Below are 21,132 nucleotides of genomic sequence, written 5' to 3'. Positions count from 1 at the left end.
TCATTGGTCAGAAATCATATGTATAGAGCCATTTTGTTACAATTTTGAGCCCTGAAACAAATGACAAATTACAGTCCCAGAGGTCCGGTTTCAATTTAACCATTAACCCAATAAACACAAATCAATGAGGCTTATTGATCGCATATGAGCTGTGCTGAAACACTAACATAAAAAGATCCTTTCCCAAACATAGCATCAGTTATCATTCCAATCTTATTATGATATCAGTTATCATGCAAAGAGGAGTAAAATCTACTTTACTAAATACAACTGACCGATTTACAACCATCATCTTCCATAAATTCATTTAGAATAATAATTATGATTACTTTTTTATTAGCTGTTGTTTATGTTGTTGTTTCTACTTATTAAATAAGACATCTGAGCATTTGCCAGAAAAATATAAAATAAAACAAATAAATAATTAATTGTGAACTATGGAGGTACCAAACACAGGTCAAGGTTCACCTCACTTTACCGTATAGTCCCATATTGGCATCATAGTCTTTATGAGAGGATAGTCCTAAAAAGAGGAGAGTCAAGACAAGTCAAGTCAAATTTATTATCCTATTGAGGAAATTTGGATTGTAGGCAGAGTGAGTAGTTTAGCCATGCTATAACTCTAAAAGACAATTAAGGCTGGCCAGTGAATCATCTGAGTTGGGAAATAACCTATGTCTATTCAAAAAGTAATTGCATGCCCCTCTGTAAATCCTATACAAGGTTTTATCTGGTTTGCAGTAATGCAGTTCACACATGGGCAAAGACCTTGCAGTGCAAAGAGAAGGACATTGGGTCTGTTAGGTAGAGGAAAATGAGAAAAGTTTGTAAAAAAAAGAAAAAGAAAAGACAATTACAACAAAAAGTCTATTGATAAGAACACAATGCCATTTCACATAGTAACAGAACTACAGAAGTGAATACAATTAATATTCCCAATGCACCACTTTAGAGAATAAACATATCATATAAAAACATGTTTTTCCTGTAGAAGTCAGGTTAATTAATTTAGGAGATGAGCCAAAGTTTAACCTCAAATAAGACCAGAGATCAATTTAAATAAACTTCCTAATTTGTCATAAAACATTGTAGTATACCAAAACAACCAATCAAATAAGAGAAAGAATGTCACTGCAGGTGTCAAATGACCAATCAAAAGAAAGAAAGAAAGAAAAAACAATGCATTTAACTCACACTGGTTTCACACTGAACGCGGAAGCAAAGCGTATTTTTTTTTTGGCGCCCATGTTAACAGAACAGAACATTCACACCGCATGCAGAGCGTAGCAGGAGCAGAGCAGTCTATTTTTGCTGCTTCGCTTATACTGGATTAAAGCCACAGTGCATTGTTCTTGATCAAAATTGACCTGATTAACGTGAAAAGTAACAATTTCACCATTAAATCATATAAGTGAGGTGTTTCATGTTTCACAATCACAGGGTAAAAGGCACACCAGCATGGGGCAAAAGGCATACAGCATTGATAAATGCTTTAGCTTAAATAATGTATTTTTTATTTTATTTTTTAATATAATATCTAAGTTCATACTTGTTTAAAACAATCACTTTAGCAAAGTTTGCACTAGGCTTTTTTTATGCTTATTTTGATAAATAATATTAAATAAATATACTGTCATTAAAATGTAAATATATTTTAAAATACAGTAACAAAATAAAGATTCTGAAAGCATTGAAGGAGATCCCATAATAATTTCATATAGATTTACAGTAGTAACCATAAGTTATATTTTATTAAATAATATGATTAATATCATGTTTGTAAACATGATGGTTTCATTACAAACATGGTGATTACCTCTAAGGTGGACACTATGTGTCCCTGGACCACAAAACCAGTCGTGTCAAATTGTTTGAAATTTTAAATAAATAAGCTTTCCATTGATGTACTGCATGGTTTGTTAGGACAATATCTGGCAGATATACAACTATTTGAAAATCTGGATTCTGGGGGTGAAGAAAAATTGGCCAAACATAAGGCCTATTTAAATTATCAAAACTAGATTTTCTGCACACCTTCACACAACTCCAACCTTTTTATTAAGTTTGCAGTTGACACGACTGTGATGGGTCTCATTAGCAACAAAGATGAGACAAACTACAGGAGCGAGGTGAGCCGCCTGGCCGGGTGGTGCAGTGACAACAATCTCTCATTGAACGTGGAGAAGACGAAGGAGATTGTTGTAGACTTCAGGAGAGCACACACTCAGCACGTTCCTCTAACCATCAACGGTGCGACTGTGGAGAGAGTGAGCAGCACCAAGTTCCTGGGTATGCACATCACAGAGGACCTCTCCTGGACTGAAAATAGCAGCACTGGCCAAGTAATCAAATCAGCGTCTAAGTTTGGTGTCTGCCTTCAACCATAGCATCACAGATTGTGCGCTCTGAGAGGTTGACATCTCTCGTTGCCTTTGGCATTTTGATAGTGAGTGTCACCTGCTTCTAGCCACAGCTTTCGCACTTTCTAGCTTTTTATTAAGCTGTTTTTGATATGACATGCATCACAAATCAGAGACTTTTTAAGCATACAGCTTCAAATGAAATGCTCCTAAAAAAACATTCATGTGTGTGTATTAGTAATTGTCTGTTAAAAAAATACCGTATTTTTCGGACTATAAGTCGCCCCTGAGTATGAGTTGCATCAGTCCAAAAATACGTCATGACGAGGAAAAAAACATATATAAGTCGCACTGGACTATAAGTCGCATTTATTTAGAACCAAAAACCAAGAGAAAACATTACCATCTACAGCCGCGAGAGGGCGATCTATGATTTCAGTGTAGACTACAGGAGCATTGAGTAGCATAGATGGTAATGTTTCCTCTTGGTTCATTTCTCCTGGTTCATGTCAAATTAATTTTGATAAATAAGTCGCACCTGACTATAAGTCGCAGGACCAGCCAAACTATGAAAAAAAGTGTGAATTATAGTCTGGAAAATACGGTATATCTCTTTAATTATAGACATTATTATATATATTTTTTATATACAGGTGCTGGTCATATAACTAGAATATCATCAAAAAGTTGATTTCTTTAAATAATTCCATTAAAAAAGTGAAAATTTTATATTATATTCATTCATTACACACAGACTGATATATTTCAAATGTTTATTTCTTTAAATTTTGATGATTATAACTGACAACTAAAGAAAATCCAAAATTAGAATATTGTGAAAAGGTTCGATATTGAAGACACCTGGTGCCACACTCTAATCAGTTAATTAACTCCAAACACCTGCAAAGGCTTTAAATGGTCTATCAGTCTAGTTCTGTTGGCTACACAATCATGGAGAAGATTGCTGAATTGACAGTTGTCCAAAAGACGACCATTGATACCTTGCACAAGGAGGGCAAAACACAAAAGGTCATTGCAAAAGAGGCTGGCTGTTCACAGAGCTCTGTGTTCAAGTGCATTAATAGAGAGGTGAAGGGAAGGAAAATATGTGGTAAAAGTGTACAAGGAATAGGGATAACCACAACCTGGAGAGGATTGTGAAACAAAACCCATTCAAAAATGTGGAGGAGATTCACAAAGAGTGGACTGCAGCTAGAGCCAGTGCTTCAAGAACCACTATGCACAGACGGTTCTCTGATGAAAGTAAATTTTGCATTAACTTTGGAAATCAGGGTCCCAGAGTCTGGAGGAAGAGAGGAGAGGCACACAATCCACGTTGCTTGAGGTCCAGTGTAAAGTTTCCACAGTCAGTGTTGGTTTGGGGTGCCATGTCATCTGCTGGTGTTGGTCCACAGTGTTTTCTGAAGTCCAAGTTCAACACAGCCGTATACCAGGAAGTTTTAGAGCACTCCATGCTTCCTGCTGCTGACCAACTTTATGGAGATGCAGATTTAATTTTCAAACATGACTTGGTACCTGCACACAGTGCCAAAGCTAACAGTACCTGGTTTAAGGACCATAGTATCCCTATTGTTAATTGGTCAGCAAACTCACCCTGACCTTATCCCCATAGAAAATCTATGGGGTATTGTGAAGAGGAAGATGTGATATGTCAGACCCAAGAATGCAGAAGAGCTGAAGGCCACTATCAGAGCAAACTGGGCTCTCATAACACCTGAGCAGTGCCACACACTGATCGACTCAATGCCACGCCGCATTGCTGCATAATTCAGGCAAAATGAGCCCCAACTAAGTATTGAGTGCTGTACATCATACTTTTCATGTTCATACTTTTCAGTTATTAGTAGGTTATTAGTAGTTTTTGTATTATATAGAAGATATTAGATATAAATGTGTGCATTTAGAATTCAATGTTATTTAAATATTATTTGTATTATGACAGTATTAATATTTTAAAATGGCTTTTATTCTGTTTTCATTTTACTTTTATTATGTGCTTATGTAATTTGTTAAAATATTTCTATTAAGCGTATACATTTTAAAAATCTTTTTAGTACTTTTAATCTTTTTAGTTTTTGTTTAGTAATTTTATGGACTTTTTAATTTTTATTAGTGGTTTAATATTTCTATCTAGCTTTATTTATTTAATTTTACTAATTGTAGTACTTCATCTTTTTAATTTCAGTTATTTGCACCATTTTTTTTAACTCGTTCAGACTTGTTTCATAATCAGAGTCAAAAGTGAGACACAGTGAACTATGATACAATTGTATATCTTTATAAGGGAGAAACTTTTTGGGCGATCCGGTCAGATGAGCAACGTATCTATCCGTCCATAGAGCACTGCTGACACCTAGTGGACAGATATAATATTGTCACCCTGATGCAAGTTTATAGTTATGTATTCTACACAGATATAAAATAATATTTATAGCTGTGCAATAAGAAAATACATGCATTTACTTTGCGAAGAAGATGGGATTTTGAAGAAGCAATAAAATAACGAAAAACCTCTCTGTATGCCTGCAAAGACCACATTAAAGTATGGGTATTAAATGGTAAACATTAGAATCCCAATATCTGCTAAATTAGAAATCTATTATCTTATTATTTCCATTGCATTTTGAATGTCAATCAAATCAGTACAATGAAATTAATCTTATTTCCCAGCTAATTATAGTAAGTGATTTTTTTTTCTAATCGTGATTACAACTACAGATGCCTCAATTATGTATATCTATTATATTATGTATTATCGTTCAAAGTGGCAATTCATCGTTCAAAGTCCACTTACGTTGTTCCGCGTGCTTAAAATGTGTTGTTTTCTTTCTACATGTTATCTTAAGGGGTTTCCCACTGTTTTCATTTTAGTTTTAGTATGACATTATATTAACATTCATATTTGTAGTTTTTATATATTTTAAAGAAGAAACCAATCCGATGTATATTTGACATCTGAGGCTTAATTCGGTACTATAGAAAACCACTAAAAGTTTTTTCAGTTGTGTTTTTAGTTTGTTTATTTTTAATTTAAAAAATATATATGCCATGCAGTTGCATCAGACAATGGTTTAAACATCATTCAATGTAAATTGTAATAATCATAATTAATAATCTTAATTTTAATTTCAAGGGAATAAATGACAACTGTGGTTATTTTCATGATAGTGCAGCACTAATTTGAGCATGTATCATTTTATGGAGGCTAAAAAGAGCAGCATTAAATATTGAGCTGGTTTGATGTACACATTCAGTATGAAGTGCAGATTAGATCCTTTTTGCTGCTCTGAGGCTGTGGGCGGACAGACATGAAAGGCTTGTCATATGAAAGGAAAGCAGACATGAACTTCCTGTGAACTTGTCTCATTTTTGAGTTTACTGTAGCCAATTGAGATATCAGCCCTACAACCATAGCTGCCGCTTAGAAAAGTTTCATTTTTCTGCCCCCCTTTTATTTTGACTAGGTAGGTGGAGTGACCCTATTAAGTCCATGTGTTACAGCCCTCTGTTTTGTTGTTTTGCAATAAGGACAAAATGCATGAAATATATAGTCTTTTTTTCACAGAACATTTAGTGTCATATTTAAATTTATTATTATTATTATTATTTTTTTTTTTTTGGAGCAAATTAATGTTGAGTTGTTTAGGATAATGAACTGCCTGGCAGTCACTTTTCTATAAAATTTGATTATGAAGTTGTCAGAAAATTGGTAGGAATGAAAAATGTAAGATACTGTATTAATAAGGCAAAAGTGAGTTTCTCTGTGTTTTTAGTATTCCTCTTATTAATACCATTTTAGTGTTATGTTATAGGATTTATTAATATTTTTAATTGCCTTGTATTTGACCATTTTCAGTATTCATTTTAATTTCATGATTTAATAATCTTGGTATGCGATTTTATGGTATACGTTAAATTTAAAAATATATATATATATTATTTGTATTATTATTAATATTATTATTATTATTATTATTTATTTATTTTTTTTTTGCTGTTTTTTATTTTATTTCAGTTTTATACAGTTTCAGTTGATTATTTTCATCCATTTTTATTTCCCAGCTTCATTTTGGTTAACAAATGTTTATTATTTACTAAGTGTTACATTTAAGTACTTCCTGAACGTTTAACCACTTACATTAGAGACAATGCCTCGCTGAGAAAAGTTATACAGGCTACCTAAAAATAAGAGAAGCCAGCTGGAAGTCTCACAAACATGCTGCACTGGCAAAAAAATGTGGAGCTGATAGGAAGACTATATTTCAGAGTGAAAGAACGCAGGCATTTAAAAAGTACTAAAAAAGACACATGCACAGAGGCACAGCTGATATACAACACTCAGTATTTCTTAAACTGGGCTGTAGCGCCCTCTGGTGGTGTTGAGCATGTGCCTTCTCATATTTAATTTCATTCTTAAGCTTTTGTTTACTCTCTCTACTAAAGCAGTAAATTATATTGAAATATTTGTTGAAAGCCTCATAAGAGTAATATTTCTCCAGAATCTCGCAACACTGATGATTCTATATAAAGAACTGGCTCATACAAGATGATTTGTTTGTGAATCAGACTATATGATCATTTTGCAATTAATATTTTGCTCCTAGAGATTTCTATTTGTCTGCTGCTGAATGTTTTGGGTTTTTTTTAGAGTGGACTTTGGTGACCTTTTAAACTTATTCTTGAGCTGAAAGAGGAGCACATAGTTAGACAGACCAAAAAAAAAAAAAAGAAAAAAAAAAAAAAAAGAAAAGGAAAATAGATTTTAGGTTAATTTTAGGATCAAGACCAAGCAGGAAAGAATGACTTGTGCAAGAAAAGACAACCCTGAAATGCAGTGAAATGGATGGTAGAGCTATGGTCTTTATATTTTTTCTATGTAATCTGGAGCTTGAGATTGTATTGTACTGTCTTTTCTGCCTTATATTTTATCTTTAAAAATAAATATATATATATATATATATTTGTTTGAAAGTCTGCTTTGCATCAAATGTGCAGGTTCTTGGAGGTACAAGCGTCTGTGCACAATTGTAATTTTTGGTTCGAGCACAAGTCTGCACATTAAGATTGATGGGTATGTGCATATGAGAAACCCAATCCCTCTCTGTTAATGAAACATGCCTGAAGTCAGTTCTGTATCTACATCAACAGAAGGTTTATTCTTTTCAAGAGAGCTTGATGCTGCAGCAAACAGCTGACTGACGTATGCTAATCACATTATGGTCACCTAAACGGCAAAATTAATTTTATCAATTTCTTACAGATGTTCACCTAGAATGTGATGTGAAGGAAACGGATTGTGCCTTCACTTATTTTCCTAGCTGCCAAGGCTCTTTTGCATGCTTCACAAATCTAAGTAAAAGCAAGGGGATTTAGCACTAATCTGGAATTATATAGTCAACCCAATATAAATGATGCCTAACCTAAAACGGTACAAGGTGTACAGAAACACATGGTGAAGCTAACTCCAACAAAGCAGTGTTTGGAACGCAACCTGCAGGCAGTCTACGAGTCTTCGGATGCATATTCATTTTTTACTTGATCGCTAAAGATATTTCAGAATACCTAAGACTTACTGTTAAACTTCTGCATGCAACTTGTCCTGTACTGTTTGCTATGTATTTGCTAAGCAGCTTGAGGAACTTTTCAATTAGTGATGCAAATTCTTCTTTTTTTTAATTATTATTTTTTTTAATTGATAAAACAGGTCAAATAATCAGATTTACACTGAAGGAGAGGTTCAAAATATAGTTTCATGTATAGCAAATTTATTGTTTACACTTTTTGGTGGAGTCAGATTGTATAGAACATTTCTTTTATAATTATTTATGCTTTAAAATCCTTTGAATATTGTCTCCACTTCAGTTGTAAGTGCCTCACGCGTCAAAGTTAATTTTTGTAGCAATTAATACAATTCCACAAATTTAACCTGTACTGAAGCCAAATATTGCTAGGATAGGACCAGCTTATATATATAGCGCAAAATAGATGTTTTATTTTGTAGTTCAGCAATGAGAGAAGACAGAAACATGCTCTGTTTGCTTGTTTTCATGCATGGAGTTGTTCCAGTGGCCTGGTCTCTACATCTGCATGGTGTTTTTTTCCCAGCCTCCCTCACCTCACATCCCCTGGTACACAATAACAGCTCCATTGCTGGTTTGCAGCAGCTTCTGGCTTGTGTCCCTGTAATTTGCAAGCCTCTAGAGACCTAAACCATAGACTTCCTTTTGACCCTTGTTCCTCTGCCCCTTTAAAACTGCCCCACCTATCCCCTGAATCCATCTAGTGAAACTGTCAGACCTAAAGACCTTGTCAAAACAAGCGGCCTCTGTATCACAGCTCCAGATTTTCTTCCTGTGAACACTTAACCTCAGATGCATAATATGAGCCTATGTGCTCCACATCTGTATAATGACACACATGGTGATATGTTATTCTTTCCCATAATGACCAGGACTTCAGATTAGACCTCTAAGCATCAGCCACCTTCTTAAAAGGCATTTATTTTCCTTTTAGTCTAGCCGCCTCACTGAATTTTAACAATGTGGGTGTACTGTATCTTTTGCTTAAGGCTTTTATTTCTGGGCTTTTGCTATTTTATAATGTCACCTTACTATCGTGTGTAAATGTTTCTTGGGGAAACTAAACACAGTGTAATCTATAGGTAACACAGAGATTCTTTGTGAAGCGAAGGAATGTGAGATCGCCATCTTCCCCAAGCCCAACATAAAATAGCAGAAGATGGAGAATAAGTTAAACTTCATTCATGTCATAGAGTTCAGATGGCATCAAAGTAAACAACAGTACAGTTTCATCACCTCCAGGATTCAGTAATACTGGTCTAGTCTCGTGTATGATTGATTTTTAAGCAGTTTCATATTAGCCGGATATAGTTAAATTTCTCAGTATAATTTCGTTAGTTTAATTTATTTAATTTTTCTTATTATTATTATTTTTTATTTTATTTATTTTTTACAAAAAAAGTGGCAAGCTGGGAAGCTGTAATAGATAAATACACTTTTTTTCTACAAACTGATGGTATATGATACAAAACATCTGAAATCGATATGTGGTTTCCACTACTGATGCTTACAGTGGCTTATTACTGCCTTCTTTTTTTTTTTTTTTTTCATAACCTCATCTGCTAGATATGATGATGGTACAAACTGCTCGACTGTGACCAAGTTAGTGTAGAGTACATCACAGAAAAATAAAAGTTTGCAATGCAACTTTTTCTTTACCTTTTTAATTAACGGCATACAATGCAAAACATTACTGACTGGGTTGTAGTTTCATTGTTACTGAGGATTTCATGATTTTCAGTGGCAGCGCAGTGGTGGTTCTGTCAGCTGGCTTTAAACTCTTGCACGCAGCAGGTACTCTTTATTACTCATCTTCTTTAGGAAGATGCTTGTGTTCTTAGCAAAACTTTTTATTATTTTTTTTGTCTTGAGAATATTTTCTGAATAGTAGTTTTTACAATGATGTAATGATTTACACATTTATTTATAATATATTTACCACTAGGGGGCAGCCTCAAGGTATCAGCCTCAATGGTGCATCGTCTCTAGTCTTTTGCTGGGTTGCATGTTCTTCATGCATTTCCTCAGTCTTGTCATCCCCACAGTTCTTACAACACCCACTTACATACATATACATTCAAAGAGGCATTCAACCCGTGAAGGCCCAATGGCTGTTGTAAATATTTTAAATATAATATCACTTCCATATTATTCCCCACTGGATATAATGCATCTTTCTCATTGCTCTGTGTTCCCACACAGTTTTGGGTAGTTATTTGTCACAAAGCTTCAGCCTACATGGTGCAGGTTTGATTCATGAAGAAAAGTTGCATAACCGTTAAACCAGCATGTTATGAATGATTGTTGTTCATTATGCTGCAGGGAAAACAAATCAGGTTCCTGAAATGGCAAGCTCTTCTGTAACCCCCCCATCCAAAAAAAAAGTTTCATATTCCTGATGCATGTTGAAATACTGCAGTAGATGCTGAGGAAGCTTTCTGTGATTGATTGTGCCGTAATAATGTTGCATTAACACAGTGTTAGCAGGCTAGCCGGTTTGGGACTTGAAGTATTTTCTGGCACATTTAAGACTGGTGGTGCTCTACTGTTAGTCTAGCTGTCCGTGAGGGAGCATCACGGCCGGCACGGCCCGTCCCGGACAGAGATCAAAGAGCATTATTGATGAAGGTTCCTCACACCTCGCCAAGTCTGTGCTGTAATGAGGCCGACTGCAGATTCGTGCAGGATCCTGTAGGATGGGTTGCATTGGCGAGCAAGTTAAAAAGAGATATTCAACTTAAGTTTGAGTTGGTTTGTTAATAAGTAATTAAAAGATGTACAATCAGTACATTGCTTTACTTTTTTTGTGTGAAAGGTAATGGGAAAAAATAAATGAGGGGATTCAGACTCACAGCTGAACGAGTGTGCTGCTAACTCATAGGTCATGTGTCCGAAAAGTACACTTAAATGAAGAATTTCTATGACTGAATGTTTGTGATTCCTTGCAATTGTTAAAAAATATTTAATGCTACCGATGGTTATTTGAGATGTTGCCTGTCCTTGAGTGTCTGTACTTGCTGTAATGACAACATCACACCAGAATAGCTTCCACTGTGTACATCTTCTTGATGAGCTATGCACACAAAACAGTGTGGTTTCTCAACCACAGCAGTCCATTTCTACCAGTATTAGTAAAAGACTCTGTACACTTAATTAAGGTGAAATCAATTCAGTTATTTGTAATGGAACACATGGAAACAATTTAATCCCTCACATAATCTTCTTATGTCTCCTCTGTGACTTCTAAAATGTATAGCAATGTGAAAATGAAATAAAACGTTTAATAGTGAAAGCCACTGCTTGTGTTTTCTATAGACAGATGCTGATTTCCATGAACTAGATGTTCTGAGTCCAATAATGGCATGAACTTTTGCGATGGATTTTACCTGGCTGCTTTAAAGCAAAATAACCGGAGTGTACAAAAAAATAATATTTCTTTATTTGTAGTTTTTGTAAGTCAAATGTTATATTATAACTTTTATTTTAGAACAGAGACAGCCGAAGTTGGCCGGTGTTTTTTTTTTTTTTTTTATATATATTAAGGAAAACATGAATTTGGAACATCTTCTTATTTCTAATTTAACTGTTGTTTTTGACACTTTTTGTTTTATTTTCACTTTGAAATGCAGAAAATATTAGTGAATTTAAATTTCTGTAAGTTTGGTATAATGCAACATTTACATTTCATACCTCTTTTTTAGATATTTACAGTAGTGCTAGATGTAGCAATACCTGCATGCATAATTGTGTATTTTGAGCTCTTTACAGCTGTTTTGCACTGAGTTTTCCTTTGGGTCTTTGTAAACTACTTTAATATATCACTGTGTCAAAAAAAACATGCACCTGTTTCAAACTCTAAATGTGTAACATACAACTTCACATGTAGGTCAGGAGTCAAAAGGTGACACACAAGAATAACTGCACAAACAGCCAGAAATCTGGTTCAGTGGTCTTGGGAACAGACCAGGAAGGGTCCACAGAGTCATCCTTGAGTATCTGGAATATCTATTAGGGATGAGCATTTTGGTCACTTTTGAGTGCTTGACAAATAAGTTTGCTAAATATGCAAGAGTTCATGTGATGATTTCATCCATTGAGAATTGTTTGGATCATGTAAAACGAGGGTAACAGACCAGAATGAGTGCAGACGGTTTGTAGTTGAGAGGTTGGGGGATTCACAGCCAATTTCAGAGGCGGATCAACTCATTATGAAGATAAATAGTTTAGTTTGTGCTTATATGCATCAATAATTCATGCTCAATAAGAGCAGGATGCTTAAAGTAAACCACCTCAATTTTGATTTCACGTAGACTTTAACATGCTCATCGTATGTTTGTGATTGTGCACAGCTAGATTCCATGACTGCTGTCTGGCTGCGTCTATTCCTGTCAGCCAGCAATTCCCTGCAGTGTCTCTCTCCTTTTTTTCTCTACCTCGCTCTCCTTGTTTCTGAAAGAATGAACAAAAGAGAAGCAGAAACAAAGGAGAGCTGTGGAAGCTCAGCAAGCATGTTCCAGCTCACCCCGACACCTTCTTAAAGTCAGGAATATGATTCTACGCATACAAACCGGTCTAGATGACAAACACCCCAGCTTTACACAAAAGGGTCTGAATTTCAGTGAACTGAAGCCAAGAACAGTTTTCTAATTGTCTCTCACCCGCACAGACTCCTTAATGCAGTCTAGACTGTGCTCAGTTGTAGCCTGAGGATGAATGTGAATTCTTAACATGGCTTTGGCAAGAGTTCCTGTAGATTTTTAGCTAGCGATAAATAAAAAGTGAACAGGTGCTGAATAAGTTGAAACGAGGTTAATTTGATTGGGGTCATTTTTTCGATTGGACAGTCATGAATAGGACTGGGAAAACATCATTTGGATCAGCTCGATGTTTATGATACCTGTGGGGAACTGAATTATTGCCAAGAATATTGCGATTTTTTCAATTGATTTCACTTGATTCAACTGAGACTTAACTTTCTTCTGTGAAGCACAAAAGGCTTTGGACAACACTGAACCCCTCTGACTTTTTTTTTTTAATGGAAAAAAACATGTCTTTAGTGTTGCGCAGATTAGAGAGAAAGTCATAAAGGTTTTTAACGAAGTGAGAATCGCAACCCTTTAGAAATGTTGACAGTACAGCTGCACGATTTGGGGAAAAAATGCATTTATTTATTTACATTTATGAGTTGGCCTTTTTGATTTGGATTCAAATAAAGACTTTAAAAAAGTCATAATTATTTGTATTGCAGTCATACATTTGTCATTTGGCAAATTATGTTTTCAATAATATTTATATATTTTAAATAATTTATTATAAAAGTAACATTTCTTTTTAGTAAATTATATATTTTTGTTTAGTAAGTTTTATTTTATTTTGTTGTTGTCATTGTCATTGTCATGTTGTACAGTCCTAGCCTCTGTGTGAATTGTCATTTTGTATTAATCTATAAGCTTGTTTTATGTATTGATCACATAGTGAGAATATGGATGTTTTGGACGAAGAGAGTGCAAACGCTTTGTCTAAAATCAATGTGTTTGTGCACTCTGCAATAACAGTGTTTTGACTGCGTTTAGGTAGTGGACCGCGCTGACAGGAGATGAATCAGACCCAGAGAGTGGGAAAATTACGGGGGAGGTGCATACATCCGGCGCCCCACTGTCTCCTGTTGTTTCGCTGGAAATTAATTTGCATTTGCCTTGCTTTCTTAAAATCCCTCTCTCTGGTGAATTTCTCTCCATATCTGGAAGGCCTGTTTTTGTACACCCTGACTGCTGGGATCGAGTCTACCACCTGTGCGTGAACATCACTTTCCAGACAGACCAGATTATTACTGTCAAGACTCTTGACAATGTAAATGCATCTTATCCAGCAAGCTATCCAAAACCATTCTGCTGCGTTTGAGCTGATGCACCCGCGCTTGAAATACTCTTCACAGTCAGATCAACTCACAAGGATCATAAAATGTGCAGATGTGGACTTGTTTACAAACAGGGGGCATGCTGTTTTGCCAAGCCAAACTGCTTGTTAATGTTCAAGTGCATCCTTGACTATTTCCTTCAAATGTACAGGCACAGAAAATCTCATGGGGATGAATTTCAATGCATGACGAGGCAGAAGCATCTGTCTGGGGTTTGATGAGAAATAAACCAGAATAAAGAGAGAACTGCATGTTATCAGTCTGTTCAAGTTGAATCTATCGAATAACTTGGGCAAAACTTTTGATGAGCTTTTAATGGCATGCCTTTCAACATAAAAAAATGAAATATTGGACTGGAAACAGACTGTGGTTTTATGGGATTAGCATTAGTCTGACATTTTTCAGATGGTGCTCTCTGGCAGCAAGATGATAAAGACCAATATTCAATTACAACTATAAAGTAAAAAACAGTCTATATCCCATCACCCGGTGCACTTTTAAATGCACTGTTTATTATGTCTCTGGTTGTTTTGGCCATTCTATCATGAGTGCTTAATCTTGTTCTGTACGCAGTTCAGTCATTTACAGGAATGACAAAGACATTCTGCGACTAAATAAGCTATTTTTATTGCAAGTAATATACTTTTATTAGTAGGCTGTTTACAATTGAAAGCATCTTGACATTAATATTACTCAAATATTAACAGTGTTGGGGGTAACACATTATAAGTAATACGAGTTAATCAGATTACTTTTTTCAAGTACAGTAGCTTGTGAAGAAATGCATTACTTTTTAATTTACAAAGAAAGAAATCTGATTTTTTCAAATAAGTAATAATAGTTACTTTGTTTTCAATCAATTACAATCATAATAATCAAAAACCAATCTAGATAAACTAAAATTTGAGCTTAATTTCTTTATTGCTGAAGAGTGTTGTTGTTGTTGTTTTTTTTGTGGTGTGAAATAACTCTTACATTTACCAAAAATATAACTTTTTATATTAAAAGCAAACAAGCAAACCCAGCCCAGATTTGAAGAATTACTAATTCACGTAATTACATAAATCACTACTTTCCATTAACCATGTAACGTATTTAGTTATTACATTTTGTTAAGGAGCAACACAATATTGCAATGCATTACTTTTAAAAGTAACTTCCCCAGCACTGTTCATCAGTGCTTTTGTTGTTCTAAAATGTTTTCTTCTCAAATTTTAATTTGCTTCTGAAATGACTTTTGATAATGTTAATCAATAATATTATAGCTTATTTTCTTTGATCCAGTCAGATCATTTTTATTTTTTGCTGAAGTTAAATGTGTTGTTAATGCAGCTTCATGCATTTATATTCTCTGTATAATCGTGTATGTGACGAAAAAAAAAAAAAATTAATCTTAAGGTCATCGTGAAACACAGTAAACTATTTTGCTTCTGTAGTGAAACAATAAAAAACCTCAATAAGAAAAAGGTAGAACAGGATTTGATTTTATCAGCAATATCTTTGTTTTCTTTAGATTAGCATGCACTAATGAATCATGCACATTAAGACCAGGAATGTGCATTAAGAAGGAAAAGTACAGTCCATTTTGAGTTTATGTTCACCTTTATTGCTGTTTGAGTTGGACCTGAAATCTCTAAAGAAATTTAAGAGGGAAATATTTTTTAATGCTCTGAAAGGTTTTTTGAAACACGTGATTTTACCCAAATCTGAAGCTGTTTTCTGTAGCTTAGTGAAAAGGTGAGGAAAATTTTGAAATATTATATATTAAATGATATGCTTTAATGTCCAAGAGGAAGTCAGCGTCTCCTCAAGCAATGACACGCTCAGTGCATCGTTTAGTGCAAGAATATCAATGCATGTTTGAGAGACTAGCTTGATTTATTCTTTATTTTAAATAAATTGCTCTTATCAAAGCACACCAGCCTTAATTTAAACGGAAAAAATCCGCCTGCATGGCTCCAACCAACTCTCCTTTATTTTATATATGTGCATGTCATCTGGTTTTTATTTAAGTGCACTGGTATACATGCCATGTTTAAGTCCGCCAAGAAATACTATTTCTATTCGCTTTACTTCCGTGAGCAAATATCCAGGACGTTGAGTTTAAAGAGGAAAAAGGAGGGCAAAGTTGAAGGATGGGAGGAGAAGGCCAGAGAAAAGAGTGGTGCTTTTGTAAAGCCCCTCTGCCGCCCTGCTCCGGGCTGAAGAGGTGATGCTGAACACTGCGATGAGGGCACCTGGTTTTGATTTGGCCTGCATGTGATCAGCTACACTGTGCAGTGATGAGTCTAGCAGAGCTCCACCACTATTAGATTCCACAGAAACAAATTAAATGCACTAACTCATTGTCTCTCCTTTTTCTTCATTTTATCTGTTGACTTCTCCCTCCATCTCTCCCATAGAGTATTGTGCTTTCCCTCGGACTGAAGGACATTACAGGAGTAACGGCTGCCAGGAAAAATAAAGCAGCTGCCTGGATTTGGAATGTTGGAAAATGAATCGGTTGCCAGCGTACAAAGAGATGTAGTCAGACGTTTGCATCAAGTGCAGCAATGGTGCGGCAGGATGACCTTGTTGCTCTGTCCTAAACACCTAAATAAGAGTCCAGGGCTTTGAATGGTTCAACAGTTTATTGAAATCTATGGCACTTTCTTGCTGTGGATAACAAGGGTAGACACCGTATTTACTTTCACACATAAAAAAAAAAAAAAAGTATTTTGTGTTTTCCTGGTTGTTCAAGTGAGAAACGGATGTCTTCACAAAATTCAAGTGGACAAAAAACTCATGGGCTGATGAAACTTCAACGAATAGTTCTCCCAAAAGTGAAAATTGTCATCATTTTCCAAAACTGTATTATTTTGTTTCTTATATTTTGAAGAATGTTGGTAACCAAACAGTTTTGGTTGAATTACATTGACTGATATTATATTTTTGTTCATAATATGATAGTCAGTGTGAACTGAAACTTTGTTGTGAATTATAATTGCAGAAGGGGAAAAATTACCAATATTTTTTTTTTTAAGTTTGACGTTTTTCCGGAAATTTTTCAGACTCTTTTCAAGTACTTCATAATGATTTTCATTTCTGGATGTGCGTTACAGCTACACTATATAATTGAAGTACTGCATGGAAAAATGGGGGGGGGAAATATATCTCAAGTTTGATTTACAAATTGATAATAGTTTTCATTTTAGTTTTTGTTCAATGCTAATGTTTTTAGAAGCAAGCAAACTTACTCCTTGCCAAAATAGAATGGTGTTTTATATTTATGTCAAAGAATTAATTTAATATGAGATTTTCAAAGCTATGGCCTGTTGGGCTGTCCACCTATAGCGTGAGAGGCATGCACTTCTAATCCTGATGCTCCCCAGTGCTCACTTTCAACGTGAACGTTTAGATATGACCAAGGACTATACCAAAAAAAAAAAAAAAAAATCCTCATCCCTCATCCTCATTTCAGTTTGTGTCAAATTAAAGGCTATGTGCTGTCTACTTTAAATAACCAGAGACAAATGAATGCAGATCATCGTTATCCAGTCTAGTATCTTTTTACGTCATGAACAAAGCTTCATTTTCAGCCTAACAAAGAGCTTTTCAACTTTATCTCACAAATGCAGAAAGCGAGACACAGGAAGCATATTTAAATGTCATTAATTACTACCTGGGCTGAACGAGAAAGGAAAAAATAGATGCTGTGAAACTGAAGCAGTTCCCTCAGTTGGGGATCACTATTGCCAAAAGGCTGCTGAGGGGAAAAAAGTTTATTGGAATGAAGCTTCATTAAAATTCAATAGAGAAATGTTCTCTCATTGCTGTTAATTGGGTGCTGCCCCTTTCAACTGAGTCACCACAGAGGAGTTTGAATATCTACTTGGTTCATTTGCACAGTCTGTCTTCTGGGGGGAAAAAAAAGGAAAAAAAGAGGAAGATATTTTGCTCATCTCAGTGCATTCAGAGCATCATAGCAATCCTGCTTTTCAAAGTTTTGCATTGGAGGTTGCTAATCTTTCGTTGTGTAAGCAAGACATTGATCCCTCCAGCAATCAGGAGGACTTTCTCACTGTGAAATTGTTTCCGTTAAGCTTCATTATTACTTTCTGCTATTCTTGTTTGATACCTGTGGTAGTGTTTGTTTTGTTTCAGAGCACCCTTCAAGAAGAGACAAGCTCTGACATGTTCCTGATTTATTAAATCAGTTTGCTTTTAATAGTTAAAATAAATGTAATCAAGTAAAACTTTTTGTTTTGTCCAAATGCGATACAATTTAAGCTTTATTGGCATGTGGCATAAAGCCTTATCTAAAACTTATCTCACATTTTCTACTCTAATGCTCTTACAAATGTTTCGTACCATTTAAAAGCAATATGAAACCGTTTTTTTTTTAAAAGGGGCTCTTATAATGTTTCAAGAAAAATAGATTTTCTAAATCACTGGGTGATTGGTTGATGGTTTGGTTATGCATCTCAAGTTGGCAGGCACTATTGACAGATTCTCTACTTTACACTTTTTATGGTCATGATATTGAAGACTGGTTGTTTACAGTAAAACTTATGATGTTAGTTTCATGCCAACACAAGTTGTCTTACAGATATACCTTAAAAATGTATTTCATTATTTTGACATTCCCTTTAACCTCAATGTGGTTTTGTGGATTGAGGGATGAGTTGAAATGATTGTCTGTGGTAATCAATATTATGCCACAAATGCTGTATACTAAAGCTTAACTTGCCTCAGACTTGGCCCGAACTGAATTTAAACCTTTGCATCACTGAGGAGCATCAAACCAACAGATCGAAATGATTCCTAACGCTGCTCGTTGGATGAGTTATTAGGTAAGCCTAAAACTGTCACCTTTTATATAATCCATAAAGCGATGTCTCGCAGAGGAAATGACCCATATGCGATTCAGGGCAATTTATCGTCTTTCTAGCGTGCACTGCAGTCCCACGTAATATATGATCACATCATGTTACTACTGAAACGCTGTGTTTATTTTCAGAAACAGCAAGCTGAGGTGTCATCTGGCAGAACTAGGTAATGTTGAGTGATCTGCAAAAGTAATAGGGCTTAGCGAAAGAATTCATCCACTGTATGCATCCTGTAAAGTTTGGCAAGATTTGTATTGGTTTTTGCCAAGCATCACTTACTATGGAGCAAACTCTTTACCCTAAGTATTAAACTTCAACATGCAACTCGTCTTGCACTGTTTGTGCCACAAACATGAATGATGCCTTAAATCATGACTTATAGTTGGCTAAAATTTAATATGTCACGACTTTTCTACAAACGTTGTGTATTGTTCACGGGTTATACACCAGTGTAAAATTTAAAATTACGCTGTAGCAAATGTATTCTTATATGGACAGATGAAGAGTGAGTGATGTGGTATTTATTACTCGGGCAGCTGAAGTATCTACGTTTTAAGGGCCTCTGCAGGGAGAAAGAGGCACTTAATGAAGGAGGATCCTAATTACAGCTGCTCTGAGGAGCCAGGAGGAAAAATCTCTAAGCCAATCAGCTTGAACCTGCAAGTCACAGCAGGCCCTCATCCAATTAGAAAGCACAATTTCGATGGGAGCAGGTGTCTGGAAAGAAGTCCCAAAGAGGATGATGAGGTCTCATACACTCGAAACTGTGTATGACTTCATCTCTCTCCTGATGCTGATAGTAATGGAAGGGGAGGAAGTGGAAGAGACGTGGCCACTTCTTTACACCTGATAATGATGACACGATGCCAGACTTACCTGTTGCTGAATGGAGATAGAAACGCACACCTGCAGCATGATTCACATTTTTCAATTTCCCAAAGTTGATTCCAAAAAATAAGTTATTTTTTTCACAGGGTATTCTGCAATTGCTGCATAACTTCATATTTCACTAGCCGATGAGTCAGACAGTGTTTACCTTATGTAAATGCTGCGTCAGCGGTCTGACGGCCAGCTGGAGAGCTTCTCCCACGCTTAAACGAAGCGTCTCGCATATCTCCACTGATGCTGCTTGTGTTTGTCAGTCTGCAGTTTGTGAATAGGAAATTTTTAGCTGTGCTAGGGCTGGGTGATATAGCCAAATAATCACATCGTATTTTTTGGCTGATATGCAGTATATATCTCTGTATTCTCTACATTTTCTATTTGGACTAATATATAAATATATACACACACACACACATATATATATATATATTACTTCTGTAACATCCATCCAATAAAACTATGTTTATATTAAAGGCAATGAGAACATAAAAAGTTGGCTATGTGTCCAGTACAGTATGTGCAAAGAAGGGGCTAAAATCACATTACATTCTAACATTGTACCATTACAAGCTAAAAAGAAAATAAAAGCTTTTTAAGGCAGAAGTTCAATTCACTAAACTTACATGCACGTAACGCATATAGTTCACTGAAGTCTGTGAAGTTTAGCAGAGAATCTCATACAAAAGGCTCCTAAAATAAAAATGTAAATATTTCCATGACTTTCTAACATTCACTGATTGAAAATACATGTGAAACTTGTGAAATGTAAGTTACGCACTGAGGATAACAGCACAACTCAAATGCATTGAACAGCGCCCGTAGCCGTAACTTTACATGTTAATTTTAAAGCCCTTAATATAAAGCTTGTCTCATGTTTAGGAAAAAAATGGATTATGCACTTTCCCCGCAGCAGCTCACTCTGTGTCCTCTGATATTATTCAGATGTGCTCATATCAAACTACTGTATATCGATATAGACAGTACTGCCTCATCATACCATAATGCCTAAGAACATATTGATATATCATACAAATTTATTATACCGCCCAGTCCTAGCTGTCGCAAGTACAAATTAGCCTAATATTGCATGCAATCTAATCAGTTCTATGCATTTATTTGAAGACATCAGGAGGATATATAGGTGTTTGCTCATCAAACTTCTCTCCTCTTCTAGTCAGCACTGAAGAGAGTGATCATAAAGTAGTAAAACATCATAAAGTATATTGATTTAAGCAGACACCAACAATTCCTGCTCTAATGAACATCTAAGATGATCTGTTTCGAACTGATTTATATATCTTTCTATCATTTTGTCATCTCCCTTTTTTTGTGTATTTCTTTATTGTTCTGTCTGTCTGTCTGTAAGGCCACGGCGTAAATCTGTTATTCTGTTTATAACAGTTATATGAATTTCTTTTCTATTTTAATTCATTTTAATTCTGTTTACTTGCATTCAAATTCAAAGTGTAATTCAATTTCAGGGACACCTCAAGAAATGTCAC

At 35.3% G+C, this 21,132-nt stretch overlaps 1 protein-coding gene across 1 annotated transcript in view; it reads right to left on the bottom strand.

The window, feature by feature from the left end:
• Positions 1-10,667, bottom strand: part of LOC127961843 (transmembrane channel-like protein 3) — a 35,889-nt gene extending 25,222 nt beyond the window's left edge. The window contains exon 1 of the mRNA XM_052561113.1: positions 10,600-10,667. Coding sequence (XP_052417073.1) covers positions 10,600-10,667 — 68 coding nt within the window. The remainder of the gene's footprint in view (positions 1-10,599) is intronic.
• Positions 10,668-21,132: the final 10,465 nt, after the last annotated feature.

Source organism: Carassius gibelio, chromosome B7 (assembly GCF_023724105.1).
Source record: "Carassius gibelio isolate Cgi1373 ecotype wild population from Czech Republic chromosome B7, carGib1.2-hapl.c, whole genome shotgun sequence".
In the NCBI taxonomy this organism is placed as follows: Eukaryota; Metazoa; Chordata; class Actinopteri; order Cypriniformes; family Cyprinidae; genus Carassius; species Carassius gibelio.
This window is presented reverse-complemented; position numbering and strand designations above follow the sequence as displayed.